The sequence below is a fragment of the Dreissena polymorpha genome, chromosome 4, assembly GCF_020536995.1.
Source record: "Dreissena polymorpha isolate Duluth1 chromosome 4, UMN_Dpol_1.0, whole genome shotgun sequence".
Taxonomy (NCBI): domain Eukaryota; kingdom Metazoa; phylum Mollusca; class Bivalvia; order Myida; family Dreissenidae; genus Dreissena; species Dreissena polymorpha.
Window position 1 is genome coordinate 66686340 of NC_068358.1, and position 18558 is coordinate 66704897.

An 18558-nucleotide genomic window follows, 5' to 3' on the forward strand; every position below is an offset into this window, starting at 1 on the left:
TGGCTGATGAAGCTAAATGACATCAAAATTTGAGTGAAAACACTAAAATGTGGATTTTATATTAGAATGATAATATTGTTTTTGTGGTCGTTGTTTATTTGATGACAAAACCTAAAACTTGTTTAAATCTTACTTATCGGTAGAGGGCATAATAAGCATTTGCCACCTGGGGGGCATCATGCCAGCCAACTATGCCAACGCAAGTTACAACTCTTCTACAGCCATGAACATACAAACAAGATTCCTTGTAAAATGTAGAGATATTGGACCCAAATAGATATTAGTTGTGCACTGGGAAAACTGGGCGTAATGAATGTGCATAAAGTGTTGTCCAAAATTAGCCTGTGTAGTCTGCGCAAGAAAATTATTTATATTTAGAACTGAAGTCTAAGATTTGGTTGGTGAATACTAGCCCATGTTATATACAAAACAGAATTTCTTAAGGTTTCAAAAGTTCACTACTTCACATTGCAAAAAAAATGGAATTCCTCAAGACATACAAAAGTTTGTTTCTTCCTCGGGCTCAAAAGGATATGGAATATATATTTATAGAAAGTCCTGAAGTTTTTCACAGAAATACTTTATTCCATGGACCAGTGGTAAGATCCTATGATAACAAAGCAGGAAGTCAACCGTTCACACCAATGGCACTTTCTGGTGGGGCCAGTTTGCTACCCAACAGCTAGTTAAATCAAGGGGTACACATTGCCTTTCTTCCTAGTACCCGGAATAAAGGATAGGAATAGGAAGTTAATATATTCTTCAGTAAACGTGTCTCTTAACTTAAAACAGGATGGCCTTTTACCAAGATGGGTGACCCTATAAAACAAACTCTTCACTTTTACTCTTTACTCAACATTTCCCTACTTTTGCCCTTTTTCGAAACGACATGCCATTACTGCTCTTTTTGAATTTTCTTTGTCCTGACCCTATACCCTCTTGGGTAACACACTATGACCCCTACCGGCATCTCCAGATGGTGGTCCACTTATTCTCAACTTCCTGTTCCGGCTGTAGTGTCTCCCGCTCGCCATCATTTCCGACGGAGAACTTGACGGACTTCCTGGGTGTCTCCTCCTCATGGACGTCATGGGACACTGTCCACATCTGCATTACCTCCCCTCCCGTCAGCAGTTTACTCCCTTAAACATGAAAATGGAGAATTCAGAAAAGCCTGTTTTAAACTCGTACAATAAACCAGTGAAACTGAAAGTGTAAATGACATAAAAAATTAGTGTCAATGACATCAAACAAATAAATATATGATTGATTTCAAGTCTTCTTTCCTAAAGTCGATAACTAACTTTATTATTCTCACAAATGTTATTTCAAATTCAAACAAATCATTAGAATAACACTTCTTTAACTGTAAAATCAATTTAATTATCACAAAAAAGAATATATGTTTTATCTTAACAAATGAAAGCAAGCCACCTTCTAGATTCCATGTGAGGCACTGAACAAGGCAATCTGCCTCAAACATGGCGGTCTGGTACCAGTGGTAGTCCAGCTTCTGAAAAATAAAATCATTATTTGATTGCATAACATACTTTTATTGGTAATATGTTTCACTATATACAGTCAAAACTGACTTATTGGTAACCTGAGAACAATGGTCACCTGTAGACAACAGTCAGTCTGCATTCCCCCAGACGAAAATCCTTCTATATTACACATGAGACTAACAGTCACCTGTCAACAACAGCCGACGGCCATTGTATCTCATTCCCAAAGTCATTTTTAAAGCCCCATGATCACTCAAAATCAACGAATATTTAGTAAAATATTTCCAAAAATAAAGTTAACACATAAAAAATTATTTTTCCTTTTAGCAATAACCAAACTTTTTGCGCAAGATGATGAATGGTAACATGTATTTACCAGGGGTGTCAATTGGCCCAAATTTGAAATCCGGAAAATTAAGCCGTAGGATAAAGGGAAGCGAGGGCCCAACCCCCCGAGCCCTAGCTTATTGTTCTTTTTTTATAGTCTTTCTAGGTGCAATTTCTGGTGAGTACAATGCGAAATATTATAAGCCAAACCATCCGTAACACCGCAGGTGTATTTGTCATTCTAAACAAATGATATTAAGAACTTCGAAATGTAATAAACAAACCAGCGTATCCGAAAACGACTGTCCGAAAACATGTCGCGATACATCATTTGCAAATGATATTAAATATGCATATCGTTTGACTGCAGAAAATGAAAACCAGTAACCAGTAACCTAGCAAATACACAGTCAATATATAATTTGATTAACATATTGTTTTAAAATATGATATTGCAGTGCTTTACTTTGCCAGTGCCTGCTCAGGTCAGTGCCAGCCGCTTACCAATCAGAAATCAATAAATAAAATCGGTACCAAGCGCAAATGTCCGCAATGCCGACGATGCTATAACAATATTCGTTCTGAAATGATCCCGCACTAAAAGAATTTTGTCCCTAACCCCACCCGCCTTAAACAAACTCATCGGATTTACATTCACCTCAAAATCAACCCTGGACGGCTCAAATCCGGATTTCCGGAATAATCCGGAAAATTGACACCCCTGATTTACCAAGATATAAAATGCTCGTTTTTATTTTGTGTGTGACAATATATTCCATGTGAATTTTCCTCGACGATATGAAAACTACGTCATACGTTTCACACTGCCTGAAGCCAATCTCGCGTTTGCTCATATTTGTTGGGATATTGTCACGGAGAATTCATGGGATATCATAAGATTAGTCTGTGACACATGGCCTGTATGATTGTGAACTGGCACACAATGTTATACTCACATGTGTGCTGTCATGGTGGATCAGTGGGGCTGGTTCAAACACATACAGCTTGTGAAGGTAGGAGGCCACAATCTGAAAATAAAAACACTTTTGAATTAATTGAAAAAATACTCTGAAAATAGTAACATGAATATACCAGTGCTGTTTCATAAACTTGTATTACTACATAATTCCTTCAAACCTGTAAGATTCAGTAAAACCCAAAGTTGATGAATTGTGCCGGAGTTACTGACGAAAACAGTACTGTGCTATATCAAATAGCAAGTTATTTTCTTTGAGTACCAAGCACAATGTCCTTATGGCTTAACAATCATGATTATTTGTGTAAAGCATACAGAAAATTTGATAAAAATACAAAAGACTTGATTCAATTGATGGACACATAATAAGGGGCTGAATAAAAGAGACCAAACTTTTTTCAAGACATATCAACAAGTTCAAAATAATCACAAGCCCATACTCATGGTGAAGTGTGCGACTTGCTGAGCCCCACTCAGATTTTTACATGAAGTTGTACATATGTGCCACATTCTGGAAAAACTGGGCTTAATGCATGCCCTTAAAGTGTCCCTAATTAGCCTGTACTGACTGATGTCTATCATGCAGTCCGTAAAGGCTAATCAGGGAAGACACTTTCTGCTGTAAGTGGTTTTTTGTTCATTGGAGAGTAAACGCAAAATACCATCAAAGCAGACAGTGCAGTCCCTGCTTGGCCTGTGAAGACTGCAATAGCTAATCTGGGATGACACTTTACAGGCAAACATTCAGCCCAGTTTTCTGAGAACGAGGCTCATATTTTAGAGACTTTAATCATATTCTAGACCTAAGTTTTTAAAATAGAATTTTAATTTACTTATTTTACTATGTACCTTTCCAGAATCAGTGGATACATCGATACAGCTGACCTTGATATTTCCATGGGTTACCCCGGGTATGATCTGTACCCTTTGGAGGTCACTGGCCAAGATAACTATGTCACAGCCCGCTGCATACACCTACAATGTCACAGCAAATATATGTCAATCATGGCATTTGATATTGGTTTTGATTAATAAAATGTAATAAACAATAATTTTAATGGTTAAATCAGTATGCAATTATTTTGACAATGTGCCAACTGAAACATATACCATTGTTATCATTAAAGTTGGAAAAATAAATGAATTAAGATAAAAATCACAATTTATTTCACTGAGGTGATAGGTGAGTTAAAAGTAAATTGTATGCTCATAAATAAAATATGTTTAAACTGTATCATTATTAGTAGAACTCCTTTTTTGTAAAAAAACAACAAAACACCACCACCAAACAACACTTGTGATTTCCAAGATATTTCTAAAGCCATCATCATACAAAATAAAAAATATGTCTTTACGAACAACTGTATAATATTACATTCTATGCCTTAAATGACATTGTACGCATGTTTAAGTTTATCACTAACTGGCAATACAAAATATTATATTGCAGACAAAATCCTGTTTGACATCCATAAGTTGTGCGCAAACAAAAACACATCTCTCAAGCAAACTTTAGTACAGTTAATTTCTAAAACCCGATACATTTAATTGTAAGAGCAAGATTAAATCACTTTGTAGGTAGGTCAATTTACTAATAAGTTGGTGACAGTGTTTCGATTTATTCAGAACTCCAGATAAGTATTTAGTTTGAAGGTTATTTTACCACTTGATATCAGGCTTCCTGAAAAGTCCCAAAAAGTGCCTGTCAACCGGACAGGCTGATGGAAAAGTTAGCCTTTCCGGACAAAAATTCACCTGACCGAACATCGTGAGCTTATAACTGAAGAGTTAAGTTAACTCATATTTATTGCAATGTGCAGCCTGTCAGTGTGTATAAATACACTCGATAAAGTAAAACAAAACACATGCGTGTTCTAGTGATTACAATGTATGATGGACAACAGCTTTAAATTCTAATCAGACTCAAAACAAAATACATGTAACATAACACGATTGGTGTTGCCTTCTTCATCCTGATCAAGACCATCATCATAATCACAATCAGAGTCTTCATGTGTAGTTTGTTGTTACAACCTTTGTAATTGGATATATGGTAATATGTCGGACCGATGAAATTGACGTTTTAAAAAAACAACAAAGGGAGAGCACTCTTAAGAATTAGTGACGTGTTAGTGTTCTTAATGCAAAAATGGCTTGAAATTCACGAAAGAGTGATTCTAATGGAGTGTTTTCGTTCATTTGGCAAGTGTTAGACTTTTCGGTATCTATTCAAAATTTCTTTGCCTGTCACAAGGACCGGCAATATTAGAAACTTCGCCGGACCGTAAAGAATTTTGCCAGACAAGGCCGGCGGTCCGGCCTTTTCAGGAAGCCTGTGATATTATTGTTAAATGGCATTTTACTCTGTTGTTTTAGCCATAAAGGGTATTAAGAAATCTTGAGGGGTATTTTCCATTTCCGTAGACAACTGACATATTAGTACATGGCGTGATAAATCTAGAAATATAAGTATTTGTTATTATCAGGTACTAAATGCAAACAGAATAACTTTAAAATGATGATATGAACAGACTTTCTTTAAAATATTCTACTTAAACGTGTTGTATCTCTTGTGTTGATTGGGTATTTCTTGCATAATTATAGAATTCATGTAGTACAATAAGTACATGAATGTCAATTCACAATTAAACTTATATTAACTGTTGACATATTTTAATATACTTCCAACGGGAGCTGCTGGTTGCTTAAACGTCCTTTTTTGGGCCACAACCACAAGATGGGCCACCTTTTTGATTACAAGCTTCTTTTGATTCAGTTTCAGAGGTTAACTTACACACAAAAACTAAACTGGATTATTGGTGAAACCATTTGCGCACTTTATCCAATTAAAAAAAGTACCAAGATTTGTATTGCGTAATGTTAGGTACTGGGCCAATTGTTTATGCATGTTCTTATTTTCCAATTCATAAACATGCAGATGTGCATCTTATCTGGAGTTCAGGTTTTACTTGTTATGTTACTATTCTTTAACTTACAAATAAATGTTGTGAAGTATTTTTTTACCACCATATATTTAATTACTGACAGTATTATTTTCATGGTTATTTTAGCGGCTAAGCCTAGACAGTAATGGTTGACAAATAATTAAGATTACCAATACATGAATGTTTGTAGCATATGTGTTATTCGAAAGTTTAAATAAAGAAAAATGTGGATAGTAATTAATATATCTTTGCACTTGTATGCATTCAATTTGTTCCTTCACCTACAAACTGGATGTATGCCTTCTAGATTATGAGTTAAGAATAGTGCTGCAACAATATACCGGTATATCGGTATATATCGCAATACGCATATTGTATTGCGATACGATTTTCATCATACCTGTACACAAATTCTACAAAAAATCCACATTTCGTCCAGATAAGCCATCCGAAATAATGAAATCATGGTAAACAAAACAAATCGGTGTTTACTGTTTAGTCAAAATAAATTATTTCGTAAAAATATCATTCTTAGAAGTCTATTATACAGAGTAGCGTTGTAATATGGGAGTCCGCAAGATCTGCTTTTGCATGTCATACCAATAAAATTAAATTTAATATGAAGCTTATGGAAATACGAAAAAACACACAATTAATTACATAATAAAAATGAAAATTGATGTTCAGGGCCCTCTCTTGCCGCCAGGGGAAGCCACCCACATCCCTCATGAGGGGGAATTTCGTGTCATTGTGGGCGAAAAGGGGAATTTTAGAAGATCTTTTCACCAACCATTCAACACCTAAAATTGCTATATTTTAATGTGATTTACATAAATATACATTTAATCAAAGGTTAGTAGGCACATGATACCAGCTGGCAACATAGGTATAAAAGTATAAAAAAAGGAGGGGGAATTTTTAGCTGAACAAGATGTGTTTGTGAAACACAATGTCCCCCTATATGACGTTTGACCTTGTAGGATGACATTGACCCTTCACCACTCAAAATGTGCAGCTTCATGAGATACCAGGTTTTTTTTCTCCACTTTTTGGGAAGATAGCCCATGGCTTTGGAATTGGGAATTTTATCGGCATTTTAATGAAATTGGGAAAATAAATTCATAAGCCTTTTTTTCCACACGAAAAGTCCACTGATTAGGGAAATACTAAATTTGATATAACCCTTTATAATCATTTAAATTAAAAGAACAAAATCATATAATACAGGTGTTTTTCCACTTTTTGGGAAGATAGCCAATGGCTTTGGAATTGGGAATTTTATCGGCATTTTCATGAAATTGGGAAAATAAATTCATTAGCCTTTTTTTCCACATGAAAAGTCCACTGATTAGGGAAATACTAAATTTGATATAACTCTTTATAATCATTCAAATTAAAAGAACAAAATCATATAATACTTTGTTAGATGTAATTGAATTGAAATTGAGATAAAATACGCATTAGACTTCTTTCTAAAAAAAAAAAAAAATAATTTTTTTTTTTGGAAATTGGGAATTTTTGGTCACATTTTGGGAAAAAAGTATACTTTTTGGGATTGGGAACATAGCCGAATTTCGGCTATAAAATTGGGCCAAAAAAAAACCTGGATCATATACACATGCATTTTAAATATAAAATTGCTAGCTTCAATATTGCAGAAGTGACATTACATGAGCAATTTTGACCCATATATTTGACCTTGAAGGATGACCTTGACCTTTCACCACTAAAAATGTGAAGCTCCATGAGATACACATGCATGCCAAATATCAAGTTGCTATCTTCAATATTGCAAAAGTATTCATAAAATTAGCGATTTGGGCCACATATATTTGACCTCTGACCTTAAAGGATGACCTTGACCTTTCACCACTCAAAATGTGCAGCTCCATGAGATACACATGCATGCCAAATATCAAGTTGCTATCTTCAATATTGCAAAAGTGTTCATAAAATGAGCGATTTTGGCCACATATATTTGACATCTGACCTTGAAGGATGACCTTGACCTTTCACCACTCAAAATGTGCAGCTCCATGAGATACACATACATGCCAAATATCAAGTTGCTATCTTGAATATTGAAATACTGCAAAAGTGTACATTAAATGAGCGATTTTGACCCATATATTTGACCTTCGACCTTGACCTTTCACCACTCAAAATGTGCAGCTCCATGAGATACATATGCATGCCAAATATCAAGTTGCTATCTTCAATATTGCAAATGTTATAGTTGGCGCAAACCAACCAACCAACAAACCAACCAACAGACAGGGCAAAATCAATAGGTCCCCCACTACTATAGTGGGGGACATAAAAAGGGGAAAAAAGTACACTTTTTTCATGGGGGAAGCCGACGATAATCGGCGGTAAAAGGTTCAAAACAGAAGTAATAATAATTTTACGTAACAGCATTCTGATAAGTTACACAGCTGGCTTATAAACATCCACAATAATCTTTCAGGTTATTATTCTTCTTGTCAGCTTTTATAATAGTTATCAAAATGGCAGACAAAACGAACCCAGAGTTTGACTTTATAGACAATTCCAAGGAAAAAAGTGTTGTTTGGGCATATTTTAGTCTTAAAAGGAAGAGAAAAATGAATTAGATCGAGGAAGGGGTAGGATATTGTAAGCAGTGTGTAATGCTGGTACAAGTTAGCAATACAGGTTTTTGAACTGCCAATATATTGCAATACGGTTTTTGGCGCATTGTTGCAGCACTAGTTAAGAACAGGGCTCAACATTAACCTAAAAACCAACTTGCCCTGTCCGGCAAGTACTTAGAAAATCTACTTGCCCTGAACGTAAAGCCACTTGCCCAAACATGAAATATCACATAAACTGTAAACCTCATATTTAAAAAAAATAAAAATAAAATCAAACAATCAAGCTCATGTGATGAACTTTTTTCATGCGTTTTTATAGATTCAAGGCGAAAAGTTGTGCACCCAGAAATGAACGATGAGCTCTTGTCATCACTGTACTGTTCACAGGTTTTGCAAAACATTGCTTCTAACGATTCATTATATTTCAACCATTCAAAATCACTTTTCCATTTTGGTAAAAAGTTGCGTTTTCACTTCAATTCGTATTTTTCGGCACTTTTGGATGATTTTTTTGTGCGTTTTTCATTGGATTTTTCAGACTTACAGTCAATTGTAAAGCCGAAACTTAATAAACTAGACATTCTCCTCTGCTAACAGTACTGTAAACAACACGTGAACCGTAACAAAAATGTCATGTCAATTGACGCAAAGCAAAAGATCGTTGAAAATGTATCTTGCACAATATGAAATATATATATACCGAAGCTATTTGTTGTTGTTTTTATATAGTTATATAATTTTAGTAGTTTTCTTCGTGACTGAAAACACCAACGATGTTATTTGTAACTGAATAGTAATGAAAAAGATTAACACAATAGCATTTGAAAGCCGATGTTTGGAATCCCATGCCATTTACAGCCAGGGGTTTTTATCTGATTTTGGGGAAAGGGCCTGGCCTTTTTTGAGGGGAAAAAAATCGCGCGAAACGCCAGATTTTGGGGGAAAAAATCACACGAAACGCCGGATTTTGGGGAAAATAAGGAAAGTCTTAAATAATCAATTGACCTTTCGACAGCGAGAGTGAAGCCACGCCCACCGATTTCAAGGGGGGTCACTCCGCCGAAGTCCGTCATAAAAATGGCTACGCGAATCGGCCGCATAAGTGAACCAAAAAGGCCTCATGGTATACCAGAAAGGCCATACAATAGTTTTTATTATCATTGAATAGTGGTGCTGAATATAATTATCATATCTATTAAATAATCAAAACTTTTTTATTAGTCTACTTAAAAGCCGTTAAATTTATCATCAAAGTCGGCAAAATTATCGCCAATTATCGCATACAGTATGAATTGTTCGTTAGTCACAATATTTTTCCTTGAGTAATAGATGTTTCAGTTTTTTAATTAAAAGCCGTTAATTTTTGCAACCGATGGCAACATCGCAAATGTGGCACAGGTAAGTAAATTTATTATAATAGAAGACGAAGAACGTTTTTGTTGAAATCCGATATAACACATATCTACAATGCGTTTGGTCAAAATGACCCATGAGCATTGTTATAATCGTAAAACATAGTCAAAGTCGTCAAAAAAGTAACATACACAATATATTATTATATATTATTATTTCCTCGAAAACTATCTTCTGCAATGTTTAAAATATAAAAAGTTGAAAGAATTTTCATGTACAAAAAAACTCGCTAATCAGACCGGGTTTTCAAAGGGTCATTCACAGTTTGCGGCATCTGTTTTGATAACGGATTAGTAGAAAGCCCACATATGGTGTAAAATGACACTTATTGGCCCCTATTGATAATTGCTTGCGCATTTTAAAATAGTTTCTTAACTTACATTAAATTCGGAAGACTTAAACCGAAAGAAATAAAAAATGCTTTATTCTATGTGATATTATTAAAAATAATAACTGATTGTCTTTATTATTACGCATTTCATTAGCATTAAAAAAAATCTAGCAAAGTTTATAATGTCTTATTTATTAGCCGACTGCATTAGAATGTCAAATTTATTTAACGTTGGCCACCTTTGAAAAATGGTTTTAAATGTTCCTTTCTAATTTGTCTATATAGAGGATAAACAAGTACAAAGTTATACTCTTTTTTATAACGTGTCCGTTGCAAAACTTACATTTTCTATTTTCGCGTAGTATCTTATTATAACGACTGTGTTTTGCTTTCGGGCGATCGCTTAATATGTTGAGATTAAGCTGTTCGTGTGGACGACCACAAAGACGAATCCAACGTTTGAATTTTTCAAGATTAGTACCCGGTTGAGGGAACGGAAAAAACGTACTTCCATCTTTTAACCGTTCTGGATACCTTGTGTCTGAATAACAAGTGCCATAACAGCACCTTTCAACCATTTTCTTTGTTGAAAACACAGAATTACGTATAAGCTTATGTGTCGGACAACGGCGAGTTTGACGGACAAAATGGCGGATAGTAACGGGCCTAATCCATGCTGTAATCTGATTGGTTAATAAGCCTGTCAATCAATCGGCTGTCGAAAGGTCAATTAAGCATATTTTACTGTTTTTAAAACAAATTCAAGGAAACAGAAAATTTAATTATGCAATATTTTTCTTTTTTCTACACTGGATCAGGTTAACTTATATGTTTAAAGGTTTAAAAAAAAAAAAAAAAAAAAAAATTTGTTTTTGAGGGGAAAATGAAATCTAGGGGAAAATTTATCAGCTGAGGGGAACAAAAAATCGGAGGGGAAAGGGCCGATGATCGGCGGGTAACAAAGAAGGAAAAAAAACCCTGACAGCGTTTCTATTAATAAGTTTGGCAATGCATTCACACCATGCATAGTTTGTTCGGACTTTCGCAAACAACAATCGCCAAGGTAAAATCGTGCATTAGGCAAATCGTTCGTGATTATTTGTACTTTTCAACCACAGAAACACATATTTTTCTTTGTTCTTTTTTTGCACTTGCCTGGACGGACAACTAGAATATAAAATAACTTGCTTGGACCCAACTTTTACTTGCCAGGGGCAATCGGACAACCGTTAATGTTGAGCCCTGAAGAATAATTCATTTTTTGGAGTGGCGACATAATTTTGAACTGGAGGCAATAGGTAGCAAAAGAAAATTAAAACCCAGTGAGATACATGTATTTATTATACATTTCAATTGCAAGCAATTCTGTTGTACTTCTACATTCTTATATACAACTATACATTTATAATCCTCACAAGTGATTTGACATGTGTTGTTTTTAATTCCTGAGATTAAACAAAATTACCACAAAAGCTCAAAATTAAATGATATTACACCAAACTGATTAGATGAAGAAAAAAGGAAAAAGGATTGTGTCTCATCAAGGTATGAATTAAATTGAATTGTTTTGCTTTAATACTTCATTACTTTTTGTTGTTGTTGAATACATTCAAATGTTTTGTAAATCATGACATTTACTGATTTTTTACCATACATGGCTTTCAAATAAAAAATAAGGTCGCAACCTATAATCATATTGAAAAAAACAACATCAGCTGACAGTGTTTTTGCAATATTAATGAACTTCCGTTTCTGCCATCTGATCATCTGATGATCTGTCATGATCTGATAAATTGATTTTCGCCCACTTACAGTAAAATGAATTCCTTCAACGCTACCGACAGCATAACACTTTTTTCCAAAATTACATGCTCCTGTGAGAACTTGGTGTCTATTCATTATCAGATGTTTGATGCTACACAAAGAATAACATTATATCATATTGCTTCTTAACTTGACAAGTCGCAATGTCAACGTTCGTCCATTTTGGATTTGTTAACGAGATCTCGTGATTTCGCGCGTGAATCAGTACACAAGATATATAATTAATTCATGAAACCAGCAAGAGGATGGAAGGCTACAAAGAACTAAAAGGGACTAGTGTCGTTTATTAGCCAACATCTGATGATAATTGAAATCAAATTGTCTTTTTGTCGAATATTTCATTGTTTTTTTTCTCCATGAAATTCTCTATCTCTTTATATGGAAAAATATCAACCCAAGCAATAAGAATTCTAACATACTTAATATCTGAGTAAGCCAGAATCTTGTATTTGTAAAGAAGGAACGTACAATCGTAATTATTATTAACTTGGTCGCAAGGCCCCACAGACAGCCTTAGGCCACGACTTTTTTTTATATTGGTTTACAAAAATTATTTTTAAAATGGTCCATCGGGCGGTCGAAAAAAAAAAAAAAAAACATCATTGGAAAAATAAGTTAATACTAATAACATCAGAACAAAGACATCATATCTTTTATAACCTTAACACAGAGACGAAAAATCAAATTATGCAATGAAACACATCTATATCTTCAAATGAAATGAGTCACCTAAAAGCACCTTTTGTAACATCAGGCAATTTTAAACACTCCATTAAATGACATGCGTTCTTCTCCCATTAAAACAAAAAACTGCGCTTCATTTCCGTAATTCGATGCGCACCATTACGCAATGCGATGCCCGTTGCATAAATCTTATATAAGATAAACTACTCATACACAAAGTATGTGTTTGCTCTTATTGGACTTTTGACATCGTCCATGAAAAAAAATCGAGGTAGATCGATCCCCGCGTCGTCGCGGTAATGTTTGTTAAAGTTGTTGTTGTCATGAAAACTCGTTGATTTACAACGCAAAACGTCTTATTTGAACTGACGCGAATTAATACAATCATAATTTATTTGTCAACTTGGCTTTTGCTTTATTTTGATAATTTAATCCAAAGTTTAATGTTAGCAAGTGTTTTTACTGGAATTGTAAACAAGGAGCCAGTTAAAGTCTTCCGAAAATGTGCAGTCTGTGTGAATTGACAGTTTGACGTCATCAAAGGAAAGCCGCTTGCTGTCTAAAGCAATAAAGCGACAAATTTCACGCCGACAAAATTGGCTTCCTTTGTCTAGCAATCAACATGCTGAACAAATCGTGCGTTTGTTTCTCAATTGCAATCCTCCAATTTAATAATAGCACGCATAGCTCCGCCTTCGAATCTTTTGCAGAGAACGGAGGCGGAGTTTAACGGTTAATTGAGCTAGTATTTTACGCAAGTTGAGTTCCGATTTGCCGAAATTACTCGGCCCTAAGCATTAAAACGACAAATACATTTATCAATGATTTTCCGAGATATACCGATTTGTTCCGATTTCCAAACTTTCTGTACAGTTCCTATAAACTATGGCGGACGTGTTTACAAAATTCCTAAACACATTTATCGTAAATAATGGCAGTGTTTTATTGGATTATTTATACTAATTATCAAATTGCAAGGTAATACTTTTTTATCTACTATAATATCGGGTTTGTTTAATATAATAAACATGTTAAACAATATATTTGCGTCACAGACTCGGAAATAAATGTTGATGCGGTCGACATTTTACTGACGCTGATTTTCCTATTGTCTGTAATTAAATAAATTTTGATAAGTGCCCATAAAAGGACTGGTACATACTGTGTCACATTGAAAAATATCCCGATCTCTGTAATATATGGTGAACCAATCGTTGATTGTACTTACTTGATTTTATTCGCAACCTTACTCAAACCGGATCGTTTTTTTTTCTCGTTTCGCTCGTTTTTCAGTGCGGTCGGGAATAAAATATATAAAAAAAGACGATTTTCCGATTTTATTTTTTTTCCCATTTTCCAAAAATTAGGGTCGGCGGTTTTGTAAACCAAGAAATATAAAAGTCGTGGCCTTATACAAATGCTTTTATATAAATACATAAACTTAAAACATGCAATATTGTGTGTATGTGTGTCCGGTTTTATTCTTAACGTTTTAGTGCCTTAGAATGTCAAAGTATTTCGAGTTTCTCAACAATAGCACACTGTTTTGTGGATGTGTGTGTATGTGTGTGTGTTGGGGGGGGGGGGGGGGTGGTCGGGGGAGGGGAGGCAATATTACAGCTTAATATGAAAACATGAATGCAAGTTCCTCAACTTGCTAAGCTTGCACACTCAAATAAATGGAGATACGAATGGTAATTACTTAATTCTATAGATATCCGGGGTATTTATTCTAAAAGGGTTTTATATTTCTTAATTATTGCGCGAAACAGTTTTCGTAGATCATGCCCGAAATCACATACACCAACCGGGTTAAGAAACGCGTTGGTATTGTTCACAAACAGTATCAAATATGTTTACTCAGAAATAACAATAGGAGCGGAAAACCACAAACTATAAATAGAACTGTGTGCTTCCCATATTAATTTCCTCATCATGAGAAGTGGTAATAACAATGGATCTACGGGTAAATAAAATGAATTTTAAATAATGACGCATTCTGCTGATATGGATATTTGGTATGGAATTTAAAGTGCTGTTTGATATTTTGATTACCAGGTTAGTGACGATATTCAGGAAGTAAAGAAAGCAAACAGGTCGATTCTGAAGAAACTGAACGAAATAACAGACAACGGCACATCAAAATATTGTCAATGGTACACCTATAATCACTTTCTGAATAGTTCTACATTCGTTGAACAAATAATTACTTAATTTTAAAATAATAAAAGAACGTTAATTGTTTCTTCTAAATTTGTTTTAATTTAATGAAAAAGAATATTAACAAAACAGAAAGTACGCCGATATTATTGTCTACTTTCGATTTTGGTTAAAATCATTACCTTCTTAGAGTTATATTTGCAGCTCGAAAACCATTGCACAACTTACAAATGGTACGTATATGACATTTCATTTTAGTCATATCACATATAAATATGTATTTAAACACAATTAAAACGATCTGGAAACAAGAGCTGTGTTGGGCACAAACGTTTAAATGTGTTAACGAAACAGTCATGTTTGAACGATTGATAACTCTGCTGTGAAATTGTAAAGTTAATGAGAACAATATTCAATACTTTTACTAAAAAGATACATCTGTAACAGTCGAACACATTTATTTTTGGTACACAAACACAACAAAAGAAAGCTATGGCATTTTTCATAGACCTTGCGCGCCTCAACGATTCGGTTGAAAAAGTTCGTTTAAAAGAAAGCGCCACAGAGCTGCAAGACGCTGCATTCGACAAGAGATTTGCTGGCATTCAGTCACAGCTAGACAAACTTCACACGTCGGTGCAGGCATTTTTGGGTCACGGTGATACTGGTAGCGGTACAGTTGCAAATTATAACGTATCACCTCTTGAAGCCGCATCCACTGCGACGACCAGACGGAATGCGAACAAGAACAAACCTGACTCAAAGACCAGCATAAACAAGGCCCCCACAGATACCAAAGTTGCATCAGACAAGGAAACACCACCTCGTGCTCAAGTCGAAAAGTATGTGTATAATATTGCCCCCCCCCCTCAACCAATTCAATTCAATTCAATATTTTATTGCATTATAAGGCCTCCGGCCCATATACAAACTTTAATATTTTGCACACTTCTTTATCTACATGACCCCAATCTATAAACAAGAGCAGAAAACTGTATCAAGCACCTGTTCCCTTTTTTATTCTTCGAAAATTGAACATTTGGTTAAGTGATGTGTTTAGGTCCACTTGATTCCTAAAGTAGCAAAGCTATTGCTTTCATACTTTCAACAGTTACTTACTATCATAAGAGGACTGTGCAGGCAAAATTATGTCACTCTGACTCGTATTTTGACTGAATTATGGCCCCTTTTATACTTAGACAATTGAACATTTGGTTAAGTGTTGTGTTTTGGTCCACTTTGCTACAAACGTATCATTGCTTTCAGAATTGGAACACTCGCTAACTATTGTCAGGGGACTGTAAAGGGCAAGTTGCGTAACTCTGGTTGGCACTTCAACGAAATAATGGCCTTTTTTGTCTTTGTAACTTTGAATATTTTGTTAAATTTTGTTTTTAGATCTACTTTACTTCTAAAAGCTATTGCTTTCAAACTTCAGATACTTTCTTACTGTCATAAGGGTATTGTACCTCGAAAGTTTAATTTGACCTTGACCTTTAAATGACCTTGATTCTCAACATCAGATTATTTAATTTTGCTTAAATTGCCATAACTATTTATTTATGATCAGATTTGATTCATACTTTGGCAAAACAAATCTTACCTGACATACCACAATGGACTCCAACCAAACCATCTCCACACACCCGAATACCCGCCCCCCCCCCCAAAAAAAAAATAAAATAAAAATTATAAATAAATAAAATAAATTAAATTGTATTCCTTTTTTTTCTTATTTTTGAAAGATCATCTAATAAATGACCACTTCCAAATTATACTCCATCCCCACCCCACCCACCCCCACCCAAAAATATTTTTTTTGAAACATGGTTTAAAAAAACAAAAATACTTTTTTATTTTATTTTCGAAGGACTGTCCAACCATCCCAACCAAGCTATTGCTATCAAACTTGAAATAAAATCTTATTAGTTTGGTTTATGTCTTTACAAATGTTCAATAGATAATGGAAAATATACATGAACTCAGAATCGGCTATAAAGTACAACTTCTTTAAAACATAAGCGATCAATATGTTTCAATTATAGTCCTCTTCCACTTAGAATATGACTATATTACCTTGACCTTATTGAATATGAACAATTTTCCAATGACGGCTTACGTTATACTGTCAAGAACTCGAATAGTCGAGCGCACTGTCTTCTGACAGCTCTTGTTTTCATAATATATATGTGTGTGTTTATTTAACAATCGGTTCGTTTAAACTAATCTACACAAATATCACTTTTCAAGAACCGACTCTACACCTAGTAGGCAAACGACGACAAAGAACGCAACTAGCAATGCTGTTATGCATGCGTCATCTGGTAAGCGTATAAACCAACCGTTGAACATTAATTTAAATCGTGTTTAACGTGCGTATGCAATCACTGCACATTGTTTGATTGTATTTATTTGTTTAAAACAAACGTAAGCGTTCATTGTTTTACCATTTTATATGCATAAATTAATTGATCCAAAAGTTAACGGTTGTAAGCTTCACTGGTTGCTTAACTTTTTAGCAACTCGGTCCAGATTTGTACAAATATTGCGATGAAATTGTATTTATAAGTGTTAAATAAATTGGTACATCAGGAACTGGGTACTTTTAAACACTGTATTGATATCATGCTCCTGATGCTAGTAGTTGAAATATTATTCAAATGAAAACGCTAACTTACCATGTCGATTTTAATACCAGCAGTAGCGCAAAGAGGAATATGTATGCATTCACAGCACGGGATACAGATCATGTATCGTCCACATTCGAAAGAAACACGCGCGATTCCAGGAATGTGTCAGCCAACAACAGCAAATCGGAAGGCACCAAAGCAGAACCGTGAGCATTGTATATTATTCCATCTTAAAGTTATTGTTTTATTCATCTAAAACCTATTAACTGAGACAATTAATATACAATGGTAATTCATTGTCGAGCGCGCTCTCCTGATACAGCACTTGTTATAATAAGCATGCTGACAAGCATAATACATGTTACTAAATACTGTTCTTTTGTATAAATACAGCACACAAAAACGGCAGCATAATTTGATCTAATTGAATATTGTGTAAAATATTTTATCAAACATGCCTTATATTCATTTTTTATTTCTTTCTAATCGAACAGGAATGCTAGTTATTCCACATATTTTTGTGATTACATTTGTATGTAGTTAATATCAATATTCATAGAAAAAAGCCAAAATAAAACTTAGAAAACTAACCTCAATCCATGTTGTGTCAGAGCTTAACGATGTCTGTGTTGCTTTTAACTTATAGTTTAATGCTTTATGGACATTTTGTTTTTATGTTTTGTCCAGATCTTCTTTCAAACCGTCTTCCAAGGTTTTCAAGCCTAACTTCGTAACATCCCCAAACAGGCCTCAACCACCAGAACAAAGTGATAATACATTTTCCAGCGTTCGCAGACTGAGTCCATCAGGTATTTCCACAAAACATAGCATTTTTGTCTATTCTTAGTTCAATATTTACCTATTGTAATTATCAATCCTTTCTATTATTAATTCACCGTAAAAAGTATTATTAAAATTTGTAATTAATTGAATTTTTGGATTTGAATAACAAGCTTAGCGGTGTTTATCATATTTTTCAACTGAACAAAATAGTTTATTTTTTATCAGGATATTACCAGAAACGTCAATTATATGATAACAAATCCGTGAATATGAAAATACATCAGTTAAAGATGTCTTTGAGCATAACGAAACTAATCGCATCCCTGACACGTTTGTTTGTGTTCGATAACTTACTTATTAGCAATATT

The 18558-nt window shown here is 34.4% G+C and overlaps 2 protein-coding genes across 10 annotated transcripts in view; one reads left to right on the top strand and one right to left on the bottom strand.

Annotated features, from left to right (window-relative positions):
* The window catches only part of LOC127879098 (dmX-like protein 2), a 163999-nt gene extending 151896 nt beyond the window's left edge, over window positions 1-12103 (bottom strand). For all 8 annotated transcript variants that reach the window (XM_052425729.1, XM_052425727.1, XM_052425724.1 and 5 more), the window contains exons 1-5: window positions 11922-12103; window positions 3658-3783; window positions 2789-2860; window positions 1435-1513; window positions 965-1142 (exon numbers count right to left, since the gene is read on the bottom strand). In XM_052425729.1, coding sequence (XP_052281689.1) covers window positions 965-1142; window positions 1435-1513; window positions 2789-2860; window positions 3658-3783; window positions 11922-12008 — 542 coding nt within the window. In that variant the 5' untranslated portion in view covers window positions 12009-12103. The remainder of the gene's footprint in view (window positions 1-964; window positions 1143-1434; window positions 1514-2788; window positions 2861-3657; window positions 3784-11921) is intronic.
* A 2351-nt stretch (window positions 12104-14454) lies between these two features.
* Window positions 14455-18558, top strand: part of LOC127879103 (uncharacterized) — a 17748-nt gene continuing 13644 nt past the window's right edge. For both annotated transcript variants that reach the window (XM_052425744.1, XM_052425745.1), the window contains exons 1-7: window positions 14455-14583; window positions 14676-14773; window positions 14982-15010; window positions 15286-15619; window positions 17028-17101; window positions 17511-17613; window positions 18095-18216. In XM_052425744.1, the coding sequence (XP_052281704.1) occupies window positions 14572-14583; window positions 14676-14773; window positions 14982-15010; window positions 15286-15619; window positions 17028-17101; window positions 17511-17613; window positions 18095-18216 (772 nt within the window). In that variant the 5' untranslated portion in view covers window positions 14455-14571. The remainder of the gene's footprint in view (window positions 14584-14675; window positions 14774-14981; window positions 15011-15285; window positions 15620-17027; window positions 17102-17510; window positions 17614-18094; window positions 18217-18558) is intronic.